At 52.6% G+C, this 20,761-nt stretch overlaps 5 protein-coding genes across 5 annotated transcripts; 2 read left to right on the top strand and 3 right to left on the bottom strand.

The window, feature by feature from the left end:
• The first annotated feature begins 545 nt into the window (after positions 1-545).
• On the top strand, positions 546-3,730 carry STEHIDRAFT_140323 (uncharacterized protein). The gene is made up of 4 exons (XM_007305863.1): positions 546-624; positions 704-737; positions 801-2,861; positions 2,934-3,730. Exons 3-4 carry the CDS (start codon positions 911-913, stop codon positions 3,572-3,574), a joined length of 2,592 nt encoding a protein of 863 aa, XP_007305925.1. The 5' UTR covers positions 546-624; positions 704-737; positions 801-910; the 3' UTR covers positions 3,575-3,730.
• A 538-nt stretch (positions 3,731-4,268) lies between these two features.
• Positions 4,269-6,175, top strand: STEHIDRAFT_169649 (uncharacterized protein; the record flags this gene model as incomplete). The annotated part of the gene is made up of 2 exons (XM_007305862.1): positions 4,269-5,094; positions 5,154-6,175. The coding sequence occupies 2 exons, from the start codon at positions 4,269-4,271 to the stop codon at positions 5,864-5,866; spliced, it is 1,539 nt and encodes a 512-aa protein (XP_007305924.1). The 3' UTR covers positions 5,867-6,175.
• Positions 6,176-6,372: 197 nt separating this feature from the next.
• STEHIDRAFT_122718 (uncharacterized protein) lies at positions 6,373-13,489 on the bottom strand. Its single transcript, XM_007305861.1, has 14 exons — positions 13,431-13,489; positions 13,002-13,261; positions 12,158-12,550; positions 11,763-12,058; positions 11,311-11,682; positions 10,005-11,235; positions 8,407-9,937; positions 8,267-8,331; positions 7,746-8,211; positions 7,601-7,676; positions 7,195-7,553; positions 7,016-7,139; positions 6,847-6,965; positions 6,373-6,788 (listed from the first exon to the last, which is right to left on the bottom strand). The coding sequence occupies exons 2-14, from the start codon at positions 13,221-13,223 to the stop codon at positions 6,460-6,462; spliced, it is 5,583 nt and encodes a 1,860-aa protein (XP_007305923.1). The 5' UTR covers positions 13,224-13,261; positions 13,431-13,489; the 3' UTR covers positions 6,373-6,459.
• A 1,021-nt stretch (positions 13,490-14,510) lies between these two features.
• Positions 14,511-16,456, bottom strand: STEHIDRAFT_60563 (uncharacterized protein; the record flags this gene model as incomplete). The annotated part of the gene is made up of 2 exons (XM_007305707.1): positions 14,511-15,364; positions 15,424-16,456. Coding segments are annotated over 2 exons (1,887 nt in total), but the record flags the coding sequence as incomplete, so codon positions are not given.
• Positions 16,457-17,924: 1,468 nt separating this feature from the next.
• Positions 17,925-18,565, bottom strand: STEHIDRAFT_60608 (uncharacterized protein; the record flags this gene model as incomplete). Its single annotated transcript, XM_007305710.1, has 3 exons — positions 17,925-18,151; positions 18,233-18,265; positions 18,340-18,565. 3 exons carry the CDS (start codon positions 18,563-18,565, stop codon positions 17,925-17,927), a joined length of 486 nt encoding a protein of 161 aa, XP_007305772.1.
• Between the last annotated feature and the right edge of the window lie 2,196 nt (positions 18,566-20,761).

Raw genomic sequence — 20,761 nt, 5'->3', positions numbered from 1 at the left:
TTACATGCTGTTGCCTGTCTGTGCCAAGATCGTAACCTGGTGATTTTGTTTTCGTTCGCGTCGTGGCCCAGTGATCGCAGAGGTGGCAAAGGGATGGCACTTTCGATCGGCTCCTCCTTTGTTGCGAGCAATGTAGCTATGACTCGCGCGGAACGAATACATGTGCATTGTATCGCCTCGAAGAGCTTCTAGCCGCCTAGACCGTGACTCGATGATGGATAGCCTCTTTGGACCCAGGCGCCCCTGCAGATCATTGATAGACGTGAATAAAAAGAAAGAGAATATCATATTCACATCACGGCCAGAAAAATACAGATATATTCCCTAGAAATCGAAGGAGTCGAGAGTTGTGATATTTAATGCCTCAGGTTTGGGGCATGGAATATTTACGCTGCACTGTGAGTGTGGCGACCCGGAGACCGACGTCGTGGGTGCCACCCGGACACCGAAAGTAACCGCCCGTCCACGTGTCAAATTCAAACTCCGAGTTGAAGTTCCCTGACACGTCCTGATTTAGGACGTCGTCTTGCATATACCTAGTCCCGCAACGTGAAGATTGCAATCGCGATTGCATAGCTCTGACACGCTTCCAAATTCGAGCGTATAAAGAACCGCAGGCTCAGGGTCAGTGGTTCTTCGTCCTTTTCCTCCCCTCCACATCGCTATCCTCGCTATGGCTGACCCCACTCCCGTCCGACCACAGACGACACCTCCGTCTTCCAAGGCTCAACCCGCAGGTGCGCCCAGCTGACACCTATCATCTCTTCATTACATTGACAGTTATCCTATTTTGTTTGTAGTCGATAATACGCCCATCGCGAAGACGATTGGAAGCCAACGTGCACATTACTCAGGCAACGGTCCTAGCCCGCACCACGCCGACGAGATCTATCGCCAGCATAAAGTCGAAATGGATAACGCGATCGTCTCTGGTGTTCCCGTTGACGTTTGGCTCAAGGCCGTCTTCGGATTTGACATAAAGGACCTCCGTCTCGAAGAGTGGAACCGACCTTTCTCCCTTTCCCAACCTCATCTCGATGCCTACGTCCAATGCGCACTCGAAACGCCACACTATCGGCCCTTCGCCTGTATGCTGATGCAGGCCGTTCTCGATTATGTCGACGCCATGAAGGACCTTGGAGTCGACGTCCACTTTCCTTGCGGCATTTACTTCGACGCTCTGCGTGGCTACGAAGAAATCTATGGTTCTGGCGGCATCAAACGCAAGCCGGACGTGTTCGTAACGAGCGAGGTTGGTCATGCGCTTTTCCAGCACGTGAGAGAAGTCAACGAGGGGGTTCGTAAAAGAAATTCCGACCAATTCATCTGGGGTCATCCGCACACAGCCATCGAATTCAAGTTCGAAAGGAACTATCTTATGCAGAGAAGCAAGGCACCTGTTACAAACAGCGTGGAGGGCTTTCCTTTCTCTGCCCCGATGCCTGCCAAAGGGAAACGTCGCTCCGGAGGTTCCACTGACGAGCGCAATCCCAAGCGACCCAAGATGACCGTCATCGCCGAGGGCGAGCCTTCCCATGACTCGGTGCCTGCTGCCTTTCGCTACGATCGGAGTGGACCTCCAGGGGATACTTTGAAGACATCTCTCGTTCTGGATGAGGCACAGCCTGCTGACTATGCCGCAGAGGCCATGCGAAGTGGTCTATACCGCTATTTTACCTGTGTTTTCATCAAGGACGACTTTATCACGCTGTGGTACTTTGATCGCATGGGGGCCATACGCTCTCGCGGGTTCCGTATCAGTGAATACCCTGAATTTATTCTTTATATCGCTGTCGCCATTGCTCGTGCCAGTCTCAAAGATTTTGGCTTTGAGCCGATGATAGTTCCCGCTGAGGGCTCCACCTTTCCTCGTCCCGTCGGCACTTATCAATGGCCCAATAAACAGGACGAACTTCGAGAGCAGGACCTCTTCGCTCGACTTCGAAACCTCTACAGCTCCACATCTTCCTACGAGGCTCCTCTGCTCGAGTGGAAGGACAACGTCCTTCGCATTGAGCACACTCCCCAAGTCTCTGAGAGCTGGCCTTTCGACACCGAGCCCGCCCCACTCTCGGCGAGTAACAAGGCTCCTCCTTCTGCAAACGACATCGCTCCTCCCTCGGCAAACGATATCCCTCATCCCTCGGCGAACGACAAGGCCCCTCCCTCGGCGAACGACAAGGCCCCTCCCTCGGCGAACGACAAGGCTCCTCCCTCCGCGAACGACATCGTTCCTCCATCGGTAGATGACCCATCTCTTTCCCCCACGAGCACCTTCCCTGCCTCGACGATCGATACTTCTCCTCCTTTGGCTCCACAGTCTTCCCTCACAATCAGCTTCCCAATCACCGGTCCACCGATCCACGCCCAGCCAGGCGGTGTCGGACGGGGCACTGTCGTATATCCCCTTGCCCCTCCGAAAAATGTCGATGGATATGATCCCAAGGAACCCCTCGTCGCGAAATTCAGCTGGCAACCTTCGGGTCGCGCGGCTGAAGCGAGAATTCTGCGTTACATCCGGAAGATGATTCCAGCCCGCTGGAGAAACCACGTCACAGACGTCAGGTGCTCCAAACATGTGGCCGCGAAGGCGACGGGTCTGCCCAGGGTAGCCTTGATGGAGGATACTGAGATACGTGTGAAGAGGAGGATGGAGATTTTGGAGGATGCCGAGACGAAAAAGCAGGGGAAAGAAAAGGGAGAACCGGAGGAAGATGGCTACGAGGAGGTTCGCGATGCTTTCATAGGCACGAATATCGAAGAGCGCGACTTCCACGCTTTAGTCTCTACGCGTTACCTGCCATTGAAAGAGGTCAAGGATGCGAATGAGTTCATGACAGTTTTCAAGGACGTCGTGAAAGGTATGTGTAGTTGCCTTGTTCTATTTGTTTGCGACACTCACCTGATGCTTTGATCTTGCTTTGCTCTCCCAGTGCACTACGTCATCTATAAGACGACTGGAATCCTCCACCGAGATTTGAGCGTCAATAACGTTATGTTTATCCGCCGTAACGGCCGTGTCTTTGGCGTGCTCAACGACTGGGACCTCGCAGCTCCCGAGGTTCGATCTTCTCCGCCGACTGCCTTTCACCGCACGGGTACCGCCGCTTTCATGGCTCTCAATCTTCTCGACAGTCCCGATGGTTCCGTCCCACACCTCTATTGCTACGACCTCGAATCATTTGCCTGGATTCTCGTATGGTGCGCATACGTGCTCCTCTTCAACGGGAAGGAGGTGACCCACAACAAGCGCCCCGAAAAGATTCAGGAATGGACTGAGGACGGGCGGTGGGAGGCCATCAGTGACAGCAAATATACGTTCATCACAAAAAAACGTCGCGGTCCGAGTCCATCGACGGACAGCGTTACTCCAGGCATGAAAGGTCTTCTCGCGAGCTGTATCTCCCCAGTAATAGCGGCAATGCATGATACATTCCACCGCCGTCGTGCTCCGGGGGAGGAACAATCTCCCAGTTACCCTTTGGTCAAGGATGATTTCTTCGTGTTCTCCACTTTCATGAGAGTGTTGGAACCAGATGTACCGAACCCAGAGGAGGCCGTATTTGCGAACTGAGGAAGGAGTTCGTAGTTTTCTCTTTCATTAGCGCCAGGCTGTATGCTGTCTTGTGTCCTTTCAATATTCCTATTCCTCTCCCAGTTATGTTACGCATGGCTTCTGGCGTTGTTATCCATGATTACTACCTTGAGTTTGCTTAGCCTTTCATTTTCCTGGACCATTCTCTTTTTGTCTACGATAAAAGTAGAATCACAACGATTTTTTCTCATTCTGGACGCCACACGATGGCCAGCCTCTCGATCGGCCACCGCAGACTATGGAACTTGAGTATGGAGCAGTGCCACGGATAGTGCTGAAATCAGGGATCCATTCAGTACTCACGCTTGTTAAAATCCCTGAGCCACGTCTTCCAGAGTTGCTCTGATTGTGAACTATCTAGTAGTAAGTATACAAGAGTGCTCGACTTCTGTCTGTGCCACTCGTGTTGAACGGTATCTGAGTGACGTCATTGTCACAACTCGATACTTTGCCGACTTCGAGCATTCCTTTTTCGGCCATCTCGTTGGTTGTTCGCGACGCTGGTCCTTCCTACGCGCCGCTCGGTCTACCGCGTGTTGTCGGCCTCTTTGATTGACTTACTCTTTCCCTCCATCTGCTCTCGCGAGTTCGACCCTGTGGGCCATCCTCAGCTCCTCCTCCTCGTCACCGTTGCTCTTGCTCGTGCTAATCTCCAACGTCTTGGGTAGAGCCCATGATTGTGGCTGGAGCGGGCACCTTGCCCCCACCTCTGCCGGACTACCATGAGTTGAGGGACAAAATGACCACCTACGGCGAACAAACACGCTTCGCGGACCTTCGAGAGCTCTATGGATCACCCTCCGCGTACGAAGTTCCATTATCCAATTGGAAAGACAGTATTCTTCGTCTCACCTGTGAACTCGACGTTCCCGATATTCCTGCTTCGGGCTCTGGCGATTCGTCGACGTCGGGGGGCGATCGACCATCTTCTTCCGCAGAGTCGCGACAGAGCACTACCATAGACTTCCCGATCACCGCTTCCCCTCTGCACGTCCAGCCCGGCGCTATCGGACGTGGCACGACTGTTCTCCCTCTAGCTTGTCCCAGTGACATCTCGAGCCTACAGGCGAGGGACGGTCTGAGTCTTGTGGCGAAGATGAGTTGGCAGCCCGTGAATCGCATGGGCGAGGACGAGATTCTGCGCACTATTCGGGGGAAAATTCCTGAACCATGGATGAAGCACGTCACAGAACTCAAGTGTTCTACGACGCTCGACGAAGACGCTCTGAACCTACCCAGGAAGGTCTTGATGGCCTTCGTTGAGACGCGTGTAAAGGCCGTCGCTGTTCTCGGGAAGCCGACACCAAAGCCGAAACGAGGGGCAAAACAAAAGACGCGTGTTGATGAAGACAGTGACATTTTAGAGTTGGCCGACGCGTTCATTGGTCCGGAGTACGAGGAGCGCGTCCTTCGAGTTATAGTTACTCCCCGCTATCTGCCATTGTGCGAGGTAAAGGACTTAGGGGAGTTCAAGACCGTCTTTACGGATGTCGTGAAAGGTAAGATCTCTGCCTATATATGATGTCCCTCGCATCTGACGAGATCGTTGTTCCTCCAGTCCACTACGTTATCTACACGAGCTGCAATATTCTTCACCGTGATTTGAGCGTCAACAACATTATGTTCACGCGTCATGACGAGCATGTCGTCGGAATTTTGAACGATTGGGATCTTGCCGCCTCGACGATACCGAAGGAGACGGCGACCTGCAAGCACCGAACCGGCACAGCAGCCTTTATGGCTCTCGATCTTCTCGAGAACGCTGGGAAGCCTCTACTGCATGAGTATCACCATGACCTAGAGTCCTTTGTGTGGATCTTGCTATGGTGCGCATTCGTGCTTCGCTTCGACGGAAATCAGGTCGAATGGGCAAAGCAACCCGGTAAAATCAGACAGTGGACGGCAACACACGATTGGGAGACGATCGCATCTTGCAAATTGGGGTTTGTGACGAGATGCGGGGATTACCTGGAGCTCATGACACCAGAGATGAAGGGCCTGAAGAAACCTTGGATCCAACCGGTTATCCGCAAAACGGCGTACACTATCGTCGCGCGCAGCATGAGTCATTTCTCTGAGGAAGAGGAGGAGGAGGAGAAGGAGGAGGAATCTAGTCCTAATGGTTCGGCACACGCTAGGGTTGAGATGACTGAAAGGAACGGCCCTGGCTTCTTTACCTTTCAGCGCGTCATGAAGGTCTTAGAGCCCTCGACGAAGACGCCGGAGGATGCTGTGCGGAAGTATGGATCTCCTGACCTCATTGTTCCCTGAGAACGATGTTACTGTAGACGTTCAGGTCTCGTTTGGGCCACCATCATGCAATCCTTCATCGCTATGTAACTGAAATGACGTCTGTATGCCTTTGAATAAAGTATTTGCACCTTCCACATTACTTGGTTGATTTCTTACGATGGCTAGAAATTGCCCGATTGTTTACTTCTGAATCGTTCTCGAAAGTATTGTGCTGGTGTAAGCTATCTTCATCATTTGCTCTAACACATAGGATAGATCGTATTACCTACTGCTTCTGTTTACTCCCGAACCCTAAATAATATGTTACTGATATGCATTGATGTCGTCTGGTTACCCATCTTGTTTTTTTGAATTAGTGTCCACCATGGAATGCACATCTCTCTAGGATCGTTTCTCTCAACCTCGTCCGTGGTTTGCGTTCTGTTAGCTTTCGTGTCGCGCTTCGAGCCCGTAAAGCCTCACCTACTGTAGACCGGCGAGGTGCTCTCGTCATGCACAACACGAAGTAAACCGTTGTCCACAAACGACGTATCGAAGCATATAGCGTGCAAAGCAGAAGTACACAGTATACTGAATCCTCGAAAACCCTATCAGAAACTGTAGTCTCAGGCCTACATCGAAACACCCAACTCTCTTCCCATCTCCTTCAAGCACTCCCTAGCCAACGATCTAGCATCGACCGGCTTCGTACTGACACTCGTTCTCACCCCATTAGCTGCTATCCGACTCTCATGCGTCCCTGGTTCCACTGATGAACCCTTAACGGGAGGAGAATCGGGTGGCGAGAGCAACTGTCTCGGCACAACCCATGCAGCCGGAACTTTACGAGGCACGGAGGCGATCTCGCATAAGACTGAGTAGAAGTGGAACAGATGGGCTTTCGTCGAGCGTTGGACTGAATCTGCGATCAGCTTTGACGGCGACAGCGTTGCGTCGATAGCTAACAGAACAGAAAGTCAATTCGGTGAAGAGAACCACGAGATTAGGACGGCGCGTACGGGGCTGAGTGGAAGAATACTCCGATGGTCTATCTGAAAGGGCAGCCCATAGTGACCCAGGCCACAGCCGAAGTTCTTGCATCTTCTGTAGCGCATACAGAAGTTCCTCCTCACGTACCCTACATACGTTATCAGTTGGATTGTTCCAAAGCTTCGCCACCGGACTGACCTTGGGAAGGGCAAATTGCCTCTCAGACTCTCATCCGCGACGAAGTTGACCAATGTCGTTCTACACCTGTTCAGCAAAGACGACAAACATAGCGCCGCCACTCGCTTTCTCGAAACCTCTTGATCTAGGTCCAGTCAGCCTAGATATTCGAGCCATAATGAATGGATCAAGACACTTACCTCGAGATGTATCCGAACAAATCAAAAATAGCAAATCAAAGCACCAATACGAGAACCTCTCCCTGAATATGCCGCCGCCATTCCTGACTGCCCCATTTAAGCGATCGCTCTTTTCCATATCGCTCCAGTCTTCGTTCTTGGCCGAATGGGGAGGTGTCAGCATCTGCTCCTCCTCGTCTTCGTCGTGACGTAGTTGACTGCCTTGTTGTAGTACCTTCGACAGATGGCTGATGAGGTAGTCTGGTACGCGTGTGTCACCGAGGTGTGGGACGACGTCAATCTCCAGAGAGGCGATAAGAGCCAGGTCAAAATTCTCCTCTGCTTCTTGTTCGTCGAATGAGAAAGATTCGGCGGCGGAACTGTATCATAATTAGAGTGTAATATATTGAATACAGGTAAAACATACCAATCGGCGAGTATAGCCCCGCGGAATACGTCGATAGTCTGCCTCCATATTCCTTCCACGCGCTCATCCGAGATAACTATTTGAGAGTCGCATCAGGACTCGCATATCCGAAAGAAAAGGCAAGCGTAGAAGACACAGTACGCACCACTCCCTAATACCCGGATTTGCGCTGCAATCTCCCTGACAATCCTCAAAAAGCTCGTCGTCGCAGTCTTCCACAACGGCTGATCCTTCCCAAACTTCGAGGGCGCCGGACAATCATACTTCATTTTGATCGGGATCGAATATGCAGACAGGATCGCCTCCAACGTCCCATCGACATAGATAGCAGGTTCGTCTTTGAAACGCAGGAAGAGCTCGACGAGCATGGGCATGCATTTCTTTGACATGCCGATGTAGGTGATTCGTTTCTTGGGTGCTGATGACAGTGTAGGTCTCTTGGCGGCTGGGGATGAGGTGATTGAGAGTGTACCGGAGGATGTTGATGCATCGGGGACGTCGAAAGCGGCGAGGAATGGTAGGGTGACATATTCGGAGAGGTCGCGTAGGACTAATGAAGGAACACCAGGCGCTGTGAGGGTAATACTGCTGACTGCTTCCATCACGACGGTCTATTGCAGGAGGGTCAGGAATGAAGGAAGATTCGTGGAATATTTTGGAAATCACCTGTACGGGTGTGAGTGCATCCACATCTGGTCGATAATCTGGAGAATTAGGATACGTCAAGACACCTGTATACGAGGACCATCCAATTAGCTCATACGTATCAAAACCGCGGGTCAGAAAAAGTTGGAACTCCGGCTGACCTTTCAAAATGACCATCAACTTCGACAACCTCTCCAACGGCCATTCCACGTCCTCGATGGTCCTGCTAACCCCTCTCGTAGCCACTATAACATCCACGAACGCCACCAGACTCTCCTGGGTGAACGGCTTATGCACGCCAGCCAACTCTCCCCGCGCGCTCGCTCTCTTCACCACCACCTCCCCCATCTCATCACACACCGTCCACGCCTTCTCCCAAGCTTCCACCACCTGCGTCTTCAGCCCTTCATCCGCCGCGCCCGCAGCCGACGCTTTGAGCGCTTTCTCCAGACATCGGAGGGCGGGAGCGGTGACGATTCGGTTATCGAGGAGGAAAGAGTCGCGGATGTGCATGACGAAGACGTCCCATGCTTTTGGGAACGATTCGAGACGCATGATCTTCGACACCAGGAAATCGTGGAATATAGATCCGACAGATTGCAATGCGACCACCTTCGACTCGTCCCAGGCCGCATCCGCGATCGCCGGGTCTTGTCCTATAGCAGTGAGCGACGAATAATCCGCAGCTGTAGGCGTTGATGGTGACGGCGACAAAGGTCCTTGACCTTGTTGGCGAATAGCAGCCGTGAGAGAATCGAGCAACGGGAACGTGACTTTCCATATACACTCGTCCCATGTCTCCAGACTCAGCGTGGCGCCATAGAGCTGTAATGTCCTGAACAGAGTCTGGATAGCGCCCATCCTGACCTCCGGCCTAGCATCGGTACAAAGTCTAAGAATCTCGAGCAAGAGGAACATCCAAAGCGCGCTATACTCCGGCTCCTTCTCTGCGTCCTTCCTCTTTGCTTGGATGGAGTCGGAAACGCCCCAGAAAAGACTTTCGGCGGCGGTAAGGGCGATATTCGTATCCGCTTGTCTTCCGAAGTGGCCTAGCGTGCTGATGCACATCCGGAGATGTTCGGGGGAGAGAACAGAGAGAGAGTCACAGACCAGAGTCAGCGACTGGAAAGCGATCTTGATCAGCGTCGCGTAGCCCTTCTCGTTGACATATCCCAGCGGAAGAGGTTTCGCTCTCATCGACATCGGCGAGGACTCGATTGAGCGTAAAGCGTCTCCTGAGGTCGACGCGGGCAACTGAGCAGGCTTACATACGCTGCTCAATATCTCGAAGATCGTCTCCCAGCCCACTACGAGCGTGTGGCCCGAAGCCTGCAAGATCTTGTGCAGCGTCTCTAGCCCAAGACGACGAAGTTCGACGCTGGTGGAAGATGAGCCTGCGCCATTCGAGGTATCGAGCATGATCTGTTGTGCGAGGACATCAAGCATGCGTCGTTGGACTGCGGCTTGCAGTTCGCCGGCGGTGGTGAGGTTTCGAGGAACTACGGCGACGATGTCATCGAGAATATGAGCAGCTTGTAGGCGAACGGACTGCGGGGCTGTTGAGAGACGAATGACTGAGAGCAGATGGCTGGTGATCGTGTCCCAGGCGATGTCCGGGGAGCGATAGATGAGCCTGTGTATATTGAGTACAGCGACGCCCCCAAGCTTGTTGATCCCAAAGTCTCCAGAACGCTGCATATACAAGGATATATCAGCACCTCATACCCAAAGCCAGGGGGTCAAAAAAGAAAAGACACACCAAGGTCCTCGGCAAATGAATCCCACTAACCCTCCTCCGACTCGCATACTCCGGCCTCGACGTCCCCTGTCCTGTGCCCTGCGACAGCGTCGTGCTCAAACTGACCGAGCTACCCCCACCCACCGTCACATCGTCCACCGACTCATTCTCCGGGATACTCCCACTACCGGGGAACGACGTTGACCCACCGCCCAAACCTAACTCTGATGACTGCGATGCCTGCATACCCACCATCTCTCCACTAAGCCTACACAACGCATTCACGAAATCGCGGAACGCCGCATCCTCGAGATTCTTCGACGCGTCAAACAATCGCTGGATCGCAAGCTGCACGCTCTCCGCATCCAAATCCATCAACAACGGATGTCTCGCCACCGTCTGTCCCTGTCCCTGCTGTGGACTCCCCGCCGACCCCGCACCTCCTGCCGCCCCAGATTGTGCCACCGACTTCTGCGCCCCATGCCCCGAAGCTGACCTCTTCACAGGCATGACCACCGAAACCGGTCTCGCTCCCTTCGCGGTGAGGACATAATCCGCATTCTGCAACGCCTCGAGCACATCGAACCAGCTCTCTCCCCAGCTCCCGGCGAGGAACATCCCACTCTGCACTAACACCTTCAAACACGCCATATTCCTCTCCGATAACCCCGGCGTTCCTCCCTCCCCTCCTCCTCCACCCGCACCCGTGACAGTCCCAGCCAACGCGCCGAGACCTTCAGAGAACGAGGACGCGGTCCGCGGCGTGGGCGGCTCGATGTATGATTCGAGACTCGACACGACGCGGGACGGGATCGCTGATTTCGAGAGCGAGGTGAGGAATGCGTCTCGTGGGGTATTCAATCCCAACATGCCCGCGACGTTCATCAGCGCCTGATAGCTCGCCAACACATCCACGAACAACTCGTCACTCAGATTTGTGCTGATCAGGAAACTAAGCGCAGCGAGTAAGGCGGGCCAGCCTGCTTGGACCATGTCCCGGACTGCTATCAGTCCTGCGCGCGTGGAGGCTTCGGAGGGGGTGTTGGAGGGGAGGGTGGTGGGGTCGAGAGCGGAGGGAGCGCGGATGAGGGAGTCGCCTGCTGAGCGGGGTTTTTGGATCATTAGGGAGGTGTAGAGGGGGGCGGCGTAGGAGGCTAGGCCTTCGCAGAGGGAGACGAGACATTGGGTGCCGAGGAGGTAAATGTAGGATTCTGGAATCGGCGGAGCGTCTGCTTTGTCTAGTTGGTCGATGCTAGTTATAGGTGATTTTAGCCATTAGAAATAGTGAAGGAGTGGTGCGTATGAAAAGGGAAGGAAAGGAGCGTACCATTGCAGTTTCATAGCACTCGAATGCAAACTCAATCCAGCCTCACTCCCCATCATCCCCACAACCCCCGAAACAGTCGCACTAGCCGCAGTAGCCACCATCCCCGCCACACTCCCTCCTCCACCCGTCCTACCACCGCCTCCAGCTCCTCCGCCCCCTCCTCCCATACCCATCCCACCAGCATCGGTGCCATGGGTCCCACCGACACCCATCATCTGATGGCTCACGCCGAGCAGGGACGGTCTTTCGGTAACGAGGCGTTTAAGCGCCGTGATGAGCGACGTGAAGACTTTCGAGTTCGAGCCTGACTCGGAGGATTGGGCGTCGTACCGTTCCCAGACGTTGCGCATGAACTCGGCGTGGCTGCAAAGACTGTGATGGGCAAAAATATCAACATAACGTCAAATTGATATGATCTGGATAATAATATAAAGATAACAGAGCGCACATACCCTCTCATGATCTCCATCGCCAACACCCTCATCCATCCCGGCCTCGCACTGCCACCACTCCCCATTCCACCGTTCCCCGAGTCCGATCCAGAACCGTCCACGTCGCCGCCGATGGTCCGAATCAACAGCATCAGGAAGACCTCGGCCTCCGTCTTGAGTTCTAGCGAGAACTGCTTGAGGAGGAGAAAGACGACTCGGGTGGAGCGGAGTGTGAGTGGGAAAATCGGGCGCTCGGAGAGGGATTTGAGGAGGAGGGGACAAAGGTGATGCTGTAATAGTAGCAGAAGCTCGGAATGCTACACACAAACCCACACAAATCCACGCAAAAAGTCAGTCCAGTCAGTCCAATGCTCATGTTATGCACGCGCGATGAAAAGTAGGGAGTGGATACGCACCCTCCTAAACAAATCATGATAATTCGTCAACACGCTCTCGATCAACTCCAACGCAAACGTCTTATGCAAAAACTCCAACTTCAACAACTTCGGTCTCTCCGAATTAGCTAACAGACACAGATCCTCGAATATCGCGAACGCGTCCCTCGCGGACGGGCCCAGCGCCTTGACCGTCCCGTCCGGAAGCGTCGTGTCCACGAGCTCCAGGTCCTGTTGTGGGGGGGAGGTGGAGGTGGAGTTGGCTGAGAGAATAGAAGAGGCATCGGAGAGGCGGCGGTCTTCGTCTACGACTTTGTCGACGACGAACATGACGAGTTGACGGAGTGTGGCGGCGGCGGTGGAGGAGACGACGGCGATGCGGGATTCTTGGAGTTTGAAACAGAGGAGGAGGGCCTGGATGGTGTGAAGTAAAAATGATGAAATGTTAGCGCTGTTTTCTGTCTGTGGTTAGGTCCCGACACATGTATATATTTTTCCTTCAGACCTGACGCTTTTCACTATGCGCTTGGGTGCCCTTACGCCACTCGACTTGCGAGGATCAATGGAGGTAAATCACACTGAGAATGTGTTATGTGTTAGATGTGCTGTCGAAGGATTCTGAGCCTCTTAACAGAGTCTCAGGCTATAAGGAGCATCAAGCATGGAGCTGCGGGGGGCTGTCGTTACGTATAGACGCAGACGCGTTACGATCCCATCGACATCCCACTTCCATGTAGAGGATGAGAAATCGCACGCAATACCCCAAACTCTTAAATCGAGACCTCGACCTTATCCAATCCAATATCCAAACCAAGAACAACAAGAACCAACCCAATAACAAAAAACAAAACAAAAAACGACTCACATCACCCAACAACTCCCCATGCACCCTCCCAAAATTCGTCACCAGACTCAGTAACGTCTGCAATATCTTGAGCTGTATATCCACGCCCTGGTTCATGCACTCGCCCATCGTCTGCACTATCTTCGGCACGGCGGAGAGGGGCACGGCGGAGAGGGCGATGAGGCGTTGCAGGGAGCCGAGGGAGATTCCGACGATTTTAGCGGATTTGGTGGAGCAGCCCATGAAGACGGGGCGGAGGAGGTCTTCGGAGTGGGGGCCATCTTTGGGTTGAGTTGGGTTGAGTTGGGGTGAGGTGGGATGGGTTGGATTGGTAGATGGAGGGAGAGCGGGGATTGAGAAGCATGTGGTTGGTGGAAAGAGTTGAACAGTAGGAAGGGCGGGTTATCAATTCTGGTATGTTGGCGACAGTAGTATGATAATGAAACGTACCGCTTGCGAGGTTGAGTGTTGCCTGCTCAGGGGAAGCGCGAAGAATAGCTAACGACTTGTCTGCGGCCTACATTCATTGTCCATTCCGTCCGAATTGACCAAGCAGCAACGACGACCAGCAAAGCATCAAGGCAGTGCGTCGACCCAATCATTCCCATTCCCATTCCAGTCCAGTCCAACCGTCAGCGATGTAGGTCCTGGCAACACACTCCGGAGACGCGCAATGCATAGCCCGCAGTGTGTATGGATGGATGGAAACAGGAACGAGGAAAGACTGACCTCGCGAACATCTGGATGTTTCCGTCTTGTCTCGCTGGAGAGGGACTAAGGCATATAGTATACATGCCATGAGCGGTTGTGTGGCGTCGAAGGGAGAGCAGCAAGAGGCGTACTTGGAGTTCGGTTACGAGGAAAGCGAGGGAGCTCATCCCTGGGCCTGTATGCTAGGCTGTCCGTAGCAACAAAGTTTGAGAAAGTCCACGGTAAAAGAAGACAAAACAAGAGGTATAAGTCTGATCTGTAAAGGAGCAAGCGTTTGTTCTGTTGAACACAATGTCGACGTTGAGCATAAGCACTGTAGCCGACGCCATCGGACGTGTGGCACGTAAATGATGTGTAAATTTAGTATCACGGGCGCTTCCGGGCCGTGGGCGTCTACCGAACCTTTGTGGCAACTTGTGGCACCCATTTCCGAGTGGCGAGTATGCACTGGCCATCCCAGAAATTTACCGAACGGCCCATGGATATTCATAGCCATAAAATATCCGCAATGTCACGCAGCATCGACAACTTCTTGCACAGGAATCGCTGATATCTCCAGTGTTTTTATGGCCTATAAGTAGTCAACAAATCGTGGCAAGGAATGCGGACGGTGCATGGCATTATAGAGCAGAGGATGATAAGGAAGGCATAGGGTGTATGTGTAAGCACATATAAATGTAACTGTTGTCCATAAGAGGTGAACAGACGGAAAGGGGAAGGGGAGTGAACCAGACCACATGTGACAAGAGGGAGGAAATAGAGAAATGAAGAAAAAAAAAGTGGGCCATATCAGGACAGTCATGACATCGGAGGCTTCTACTAGTCGTCGATGGCGTCGATGAGGACCCAGTGGCATAGCTTATCATTAAGGCAAACGAGATTGGGTAAATGTACAAAGGGCTCGGAGGTGCCTGACACGAAAATCTTACTAGACTTGAACTCGACGAAAAACATTCCATATTTGGCGGATGACTTGCAGAGGATAGGGTGTCGTGTGAAGGTGATTTTAGCCCATGTAGGGTTTAAGAGGAGTTCACGGAAAAGGGTTTTTGAGCTGGCATTCTGAGTGGGGACGCGATAGAAGACGCCAGTGACTAAGCCGCTTCGGGGTCTGATCTCTGCTCCTTCATTGATGAAGTCATCAGGATCCCTGGCAGCCTCACGATATACAGGGGTAGAGGGTTTGGGTTTGTAATATTCGGGATTGAAGAACTCGGCGTCGGGATACTTGATGAGGATCTGCTCGATAACCCACCAGATGGGTGTACCGTAGGTAGCATGACGTGTTTCATCCATGCCCGCGTGCAAGATGGCAAGCGCGTCTCCCTCGCCCGTGAAAATAAGTGCACCCGAATCTCCACGGTCCGCAAAGTTATCCGGTTTCTCGGTGTAGTTATACACGACGACCTCCCTGGACTCTCCGAAGTCGGTACGAATACAGGCACCCATTTCTGAGTACCGACCAAATGTAAGCCTTGTCGCGCTGCCGTACTTGGCAACGATACAGAGGGGTTCGCCGTTCTCGTCCTCCGTATCGGGATTGATGACACGTTCATGAGGAAGAGCACCACGGATGTGGAGCCAGGGGTGAATACTTCTGCCCTTACGAACGGAAGCGAGAGGCCAGAAGGTATCAGTGAGCTCAGCAGCGGTATATTGTGGGCCTAATTCGTCTGAGTTGGATGTGAGGAAACGAGATGGGGACGAAGAGAGCAAACGGAACAAAACGCACTGAAGTTAATTTGGTTGTTCGAACTGTCCAATCCGTACCGGTTGTCATGGACTGCAAGCGTGGCGATGTCGCGAGTGTAGTGGCGGTCGTCGACCCTGACGGAGATTTGGGGAGCCCAGTCAACGACACTGAACCTCCGACCGTTGGTGTTTTTCAATTCGGCGTCGACCGCGTTAAGTCTGAGCTGGAGAGCAGCCATTTCCGATACCAGAACTGACATATCATCCTGTGGTGTGTTCGCCAGTTCGCGAGCGACTCTGGCGATGTTGTCCCGGATCTTGGTGATAGCACGATCGAGTTGACGATTGCTATAGACTCGGATGTGTTGACGGTCAGCCTCGTCGAGCTCGTAATCAGTAGTGATGTCGAAGGAAGCGACGTGTTTGTTGGTGAGGGCAAGAATCCTGTTGCTGGGTTCGCCTGTCTTGGTCTTCACCTCTTTGAACATGAACGTGAGGGTACCCTGAGCGTCGTCGGACTCCCTGGCGATGGGCACACCTACGGGAGTGATCGGGCAGTGGACGCCAAATGGCGCGAGAGAGAAAACTTTTGGAGGTAGCCGAGCACCTAGGCGAACGACCGACCCCTCATACCACTCCACGACGACACCGGTGATCTGGGCGCGAGTGAGGACGTCGAGAATGTCCGGAGTGGCATCACGAACGGCTCCAGCGTTGGTGGTGTTGGGACGGACGGCAATCCAGATGACAATAGGACCAGTTCTCTCCTCGCCGTCTGCGACGATTAAGAACTTAGCCGTCTTCAGCGCGGAGTACAGGAGGCCTCGGGCCTTTATCGACTCCAGGATCTGAGGAGCGACGGTGTCCCACATGGGGTTAAGCGGTGTGTTGAAGACGGGTCGGGGACTCTTCTTGGGGATCTTGTGAAAGTCGGTGCCAACAGGGGGAAAAGGGAAGGGGTTGGACTCGAGATCGGAACGCCATAAGAGCTTGGGAGGGTTACTCGAGATGCCGTGGTAGTAAAAGTTGACCTCGTACTCGGAGATTAAGTTGGGGGGGACAACGATGCGGGAGTCTGGGTTGGTGATGAGTTTCGAGAAGGTGGTCTCAGCATCGTTGAGGGTGGGAGAGGTAGGAGAGTTTGGCTGAGTAGTCGTGTCGTCTTGTCGGGAAAGGTTGGCAGCGCTGCGCTTGACGCAGTCAATTGCAAAGCAATTCACGCCTGAAAACGAAAGGAAGTATGAGTAAATGGGAGATGAAAGGTGCAAAAAAGAACGTAGGAAGACTTACCGCGAAGGTGAATAGGGTTAGCTCTCACTGCCTCGACGACATGTTTGACCTCAGCAGGGGCGTCTACGATGTCAAAGGGTCAAACGAGTGAGGCATGGACGATTGTAATGACAGAAGGGCTCACTGTCACCCAAGAAACCGAGGACAATGAGCTCCTCATCAGTCATGTCGACAATCACTGCGGGAAACAATCAGCACTCGTAAGGAAGGGGATCGATGGAGCCACTCTCACTCTTGTTTGGATCCAATTCCATGACGGAAGCAAAAACGGCATCTACGAGGTCGAAGGGTCAAACGAGTGAGGAATAGCGTTTGTAATGACAGAAGGGCTCACTATCTTCCACAAAACCGCGGGCAATGAGCTCCTGGTCAGTCATATCGACAATCACTGCGGGAAACAATCAGCACTCGTAAGGAAGGGGAACAACGGACGCCACTGACTTTTGTCTGGATCCATGGCGGAAGAGAACAGTTCACGAAAAGTTGTAGTAAGAGTGCACGAGAGGTGGTCGTAAGAAAGCGCAAGTAACTCGTCGATGAGGATGAGTTGATGAAAGATGGTAGGACGGATATAGAACTCAAACAGAAATAAATACTGCCTGTCACGCCGAGTGACCCCGTAGGATCACGACCAGCCGGAGCACACCTGCCTTCCTGCACGGCTTGACGGCAACGTCTCGGTATGTCTGATCTTTTTATATCTCCTTCATCCAAAGTATTGACTCTCGAAGCTCAACGCTCTCTGAGGTACTCTAAAATATAATGTACCTTCGGGTCCAGCAAACTCTCTACCGTCGCACGAGCTAGCCGGCCTATTTGTTAAGTTATGAGCATTGAGGCCGCCGTGAGTGTCATTCTTAGTTATACTTTAGAGCATCGTAGTATAAGTGCCCACATACCAGCATCTGATCCAACTCGAGTGACAGGGAAGTAACGAGGAGCCTCCCCATTGACACTCAATATTAGTTTCGTACCATCAGCCAACTTGAACTTGTGAACGACGTTAACCTGACTGCTCATGCCAGTGCCATCCAGTGGGCTCCACCCAAGCTGGAGTCGGGCACGATTATCGTCGAGGTAGACGGTGTCGCCGTTTCGAATGGTCTGAAGCTCGTCCTCGCTCAGTGACGGATTCAACTTATCTTGCGTGACGGTGTCGAGGTGAGTCTGATTGTGTTCAAGTTCATCCTGAGGTGGAGATTGAGACGCGTCGAGGGTGACCAGAGGGGACTCTCTTTCGAAAATGTTGGGTCAGTGACTAGCGAGTAGCTGCGAAACTGCGAGGCAGTCCTTAATATTTAATGAATCTACTGACCTCGAATCGTCTGCTGCCAGTCCTTCGACGTCCAATTTTCCGCACGTGGCCTGGATGAACTTGTCCGCCAGCTTCGTGAGGTTTTCGTGGTCATCGATGGCTATTTGGTCCGTAAGACCAGGCAGCGACTGGGCTCGAAGGTATGCATTGTAGAGGAAGAATGCTGGGGTCGTTCAGAGTCTTAAGTATGTGTGAGAATGAGAATGAACTTGAACTGATATGCGAGCCATGGCAAGAGACCTACCAGTGCGTTTGTTACCGTCCATAAACGGATGCCCTTCAATACAGGACGAATTCGAGATGAATAATTAGCAACACGACGTCGACGATAAAGTCTTGGCTACCACCAACCGTTGATGATTCCATACGCCAGACTCGCACCCAGGTAATAGCCAGATCTCTCAGGTTCATATCTCAACACATGCAGTGGGCGAGCTAACGCAGAGTGCAGCTCATTCGGCTTGACGACGAGAGACAAGGCTGGGAAGACGAGCTGGGAATTGATGAGCGACGCGTAGGTGGGCGTGAAGAGACGCGAGAGTTTTAGTGGTGCTATAGCTGTAGCAGGGATTGACATTGCAGGAACTATGAGGGACGTCAGAGGAGATGATGGGCGGGTGTAGTGCTTCGTGAGAAGACGTGATTGGCCAACGAGACATGATCCAAAGTAAAACGGTATTAGATTGTGGCCCAATGGCAACCATCTTCGCTGGGACCATCATCAGCATCGCTTTCATTGCTACGCACCTCTTGCGAGTTGAACGTAGAAGTCTGCAGTATTCCGAAAGACTGGTAGACCGATGGTGCGCGCCGGAGGACTCGGGCTGATCGACTGTGCTATGGGAGCGCAGCAGTCGACAAGCAAACAACGAAAGAAAAAAGGTGAGAGGTTTCAGAACGAAGCATACGTTTTCAGGCAGCACAACTACCTCTTCAGCATCCATATCCAAAAATTCCCGCTACTTTAGTAGTGGGTCTTACAGGAAGTATCGTTCGGTTTTTGGCTTGTAATGCGACGACCTTCCCTATATGGTAGATGCTGACCAATTTCTGACTCAGCTATCCCGCCTGAGTTCGCCACACTTCGTGAACGTCCGTTTTGTCAATCTACTGTTAAGTAGTCCAAGTCATGACAGAATTGTTTCTAGAGTATTCATTTCTGTTCATGTTTTTAGATCGTAACCTCAGCAAGGTGTGAAGTGTGACACACGTGTACTATGTTTGGGTCACGAAGCTGCTGGGCGAAGCCCTGCAGCGGCAGTGACCCCTCACTTGCTCGAGCAGTAGCACGTCCGAGTCATGCATACTCTTCGGACGTTGCTAGTTGTTCTTCAATCGCTGACTCGCAATTCGAAATTATGAGATCAATTGAACATCTTATGCTGCTCGTGGCCAATATGTTAGACTGGTACTTACATTTGGAGCAAAGATAAGTAGCGGGACCTGCCGTTCACCGGCCTTACGCCTGCGTTATTCACAATATGACGGCGTTCAAGATCGACCCTCGCACGCCGCCCTCTGCAGAAATAAATGAAAAGAGACCGGGATAGTCGCTAAAAATAGAACAGAGATAACCGTGTGTTTGTGGGGCCTCCGGATCAATTTCACACCGGACGTTTCCGAGCGGTGGGTGACGTCTTTTGGCCTTTGTTTCCGCCATCTGTGTCGAGCTCAGGCTCACACACATCATTCATCGCCAGCACCGATAGTTACACATGCCGGTGGCATTTACAAGATATCGAGGGAACAGGAGACCGACGAGAAGCTTGATGCGATGCTACGGTCGACGACACTGATCAGGTCACCTTTCGACCTGCGTCGACACGTCGAGCACTCCAGCCATGCCCACCGGCGGACGGGCACCTGTCAGATGTCTGTCATAATAAGCTTCAATCGTCAGCGCTCGTCCAGGGCTGGTAGCGGTGGCCCCTTTGGCCTACTTTTACTTTGTTTTTACACCTGTTTTTGTTAGTTTTTCATATTCATACGTGATCCAACACCTAAGAATGTGAATTATGTGACCTGCCAGGAAGGACTCAGCCACGAAAGCTCAGAGATCCTGAGTTGTTCTGAACCGGATTAAATCCGGCATAGGCTGGGCTGCACAGCTCCGAGTCTCGTCGACATCTGCCATCTCATTTTTGAGCGGCGAATACTCGTTATGCTCACAACTGTTCCCAGGAAGTAGGGCGACGCGACCCAATATCTCCTGAATTGGAAGAAACTTCGACAGAATCTGTCATTTGGGCGCTAAATGTCGACTTAGCTCTCGTGAAAATAGCGCTTGGGGCAGAGTTTTTGGGCTGGACTGATCGTGAGAGGTCGAAAGGTGACCTGATCAGTGTCGTCGACCGTAGATGCAGACGCCGACGCTCGAGCTCGAAACGGGGGTGCGAACGAACAACAAGCGAAGAGAAATTCCGTCTGGGACATCCGGCAGACTTGAACAGGGAAATCTGGCAAGTGCTCCCAGTGTATTCCGAAGGCAAACAGGTTGCATTTGTTCGACGTTTCACATCGTCTTGGGACTCGAAGCTCGATACGTTTGAATTCGAATGACAACAGACCTCTCTTGTAAGCCCAGCGAGAAGACCCAAAAATACACGAGTGAAGAGCGCTGGCTGTGCTGGCGAGACCGACCTTGTTACTGCGCCGATAGACGATAAATAAAATAATTGAGGAAGAGCGCTGCGGGGTGGACGGAGACTGGCTCGCACGCGCTGGATCGGTGCCGCAAGAAGGATGAATAGGCACCGCAGCAGCAGATCTCTAT

The sequence above is a fragment of the Stereum hirsutum genome (assembly GCF_000264905.1).
Source record: "Stereum hirsutum FP-91666 SS1 unplaced genomic scaffold STEHIscaffold_10, whole genome shotgun sequence".
In the NCBI taxonomy this organism is placed as follows: Eukaryota; Fungi; Basidiomycota; class Agaricomycetes; order Russulales; family Stereaceae; genus Stereum; species Stereum hirsutum.
This window is presented reverse-complemented; position numbering and strand designations above follow the sequence as displayed.

What these genes read in the sequence shown, in the direction of transcription:
- STEHIDRAFT_122718 (XM_007305861.1), bottom strand. Translation starts at nt 13,223, where the DNA reads ATGGGCTGCTCCACCAAATCCGCTAAAATCGTCGGAATCTCCCTCGGC. An exon ending in ATGGGGAGTTGTTGGGTGAT is followed by an intron (nt 12,551 to 13,001) that starts GTGAGTCGTTTT and finishes CACACCATCCAG; the next exon opens with GCCCTCCTCCTCTGTTTCAA. An exon ending in ATCATGATTTGTTTAGGAGG is followed by an intron (nt 12,059 to 12,157) that starts GTGCGTATCCAC and finishes GTTTGTGTGTAG; the next exon opens with CATTCCGAGCTTCTGCTACT.
- STEHIDRAFT_140323 (XM_007305863.1), top strand. Translation starts at nt 911, where the DNA reads ATGGATAACGCGATCGTCTCTGGTGTTCCCGTTGACGTTTGGCTCAAG. An exon ending in TTTCAAGGACGTCGTGAAAG is followed by an intron (nt 2,862 to 2,933) that starts GTATGTGTAGTT and finishes TTGCTCTCCCAG; the next exon opens with TGCACTACGTCATCTATAAG.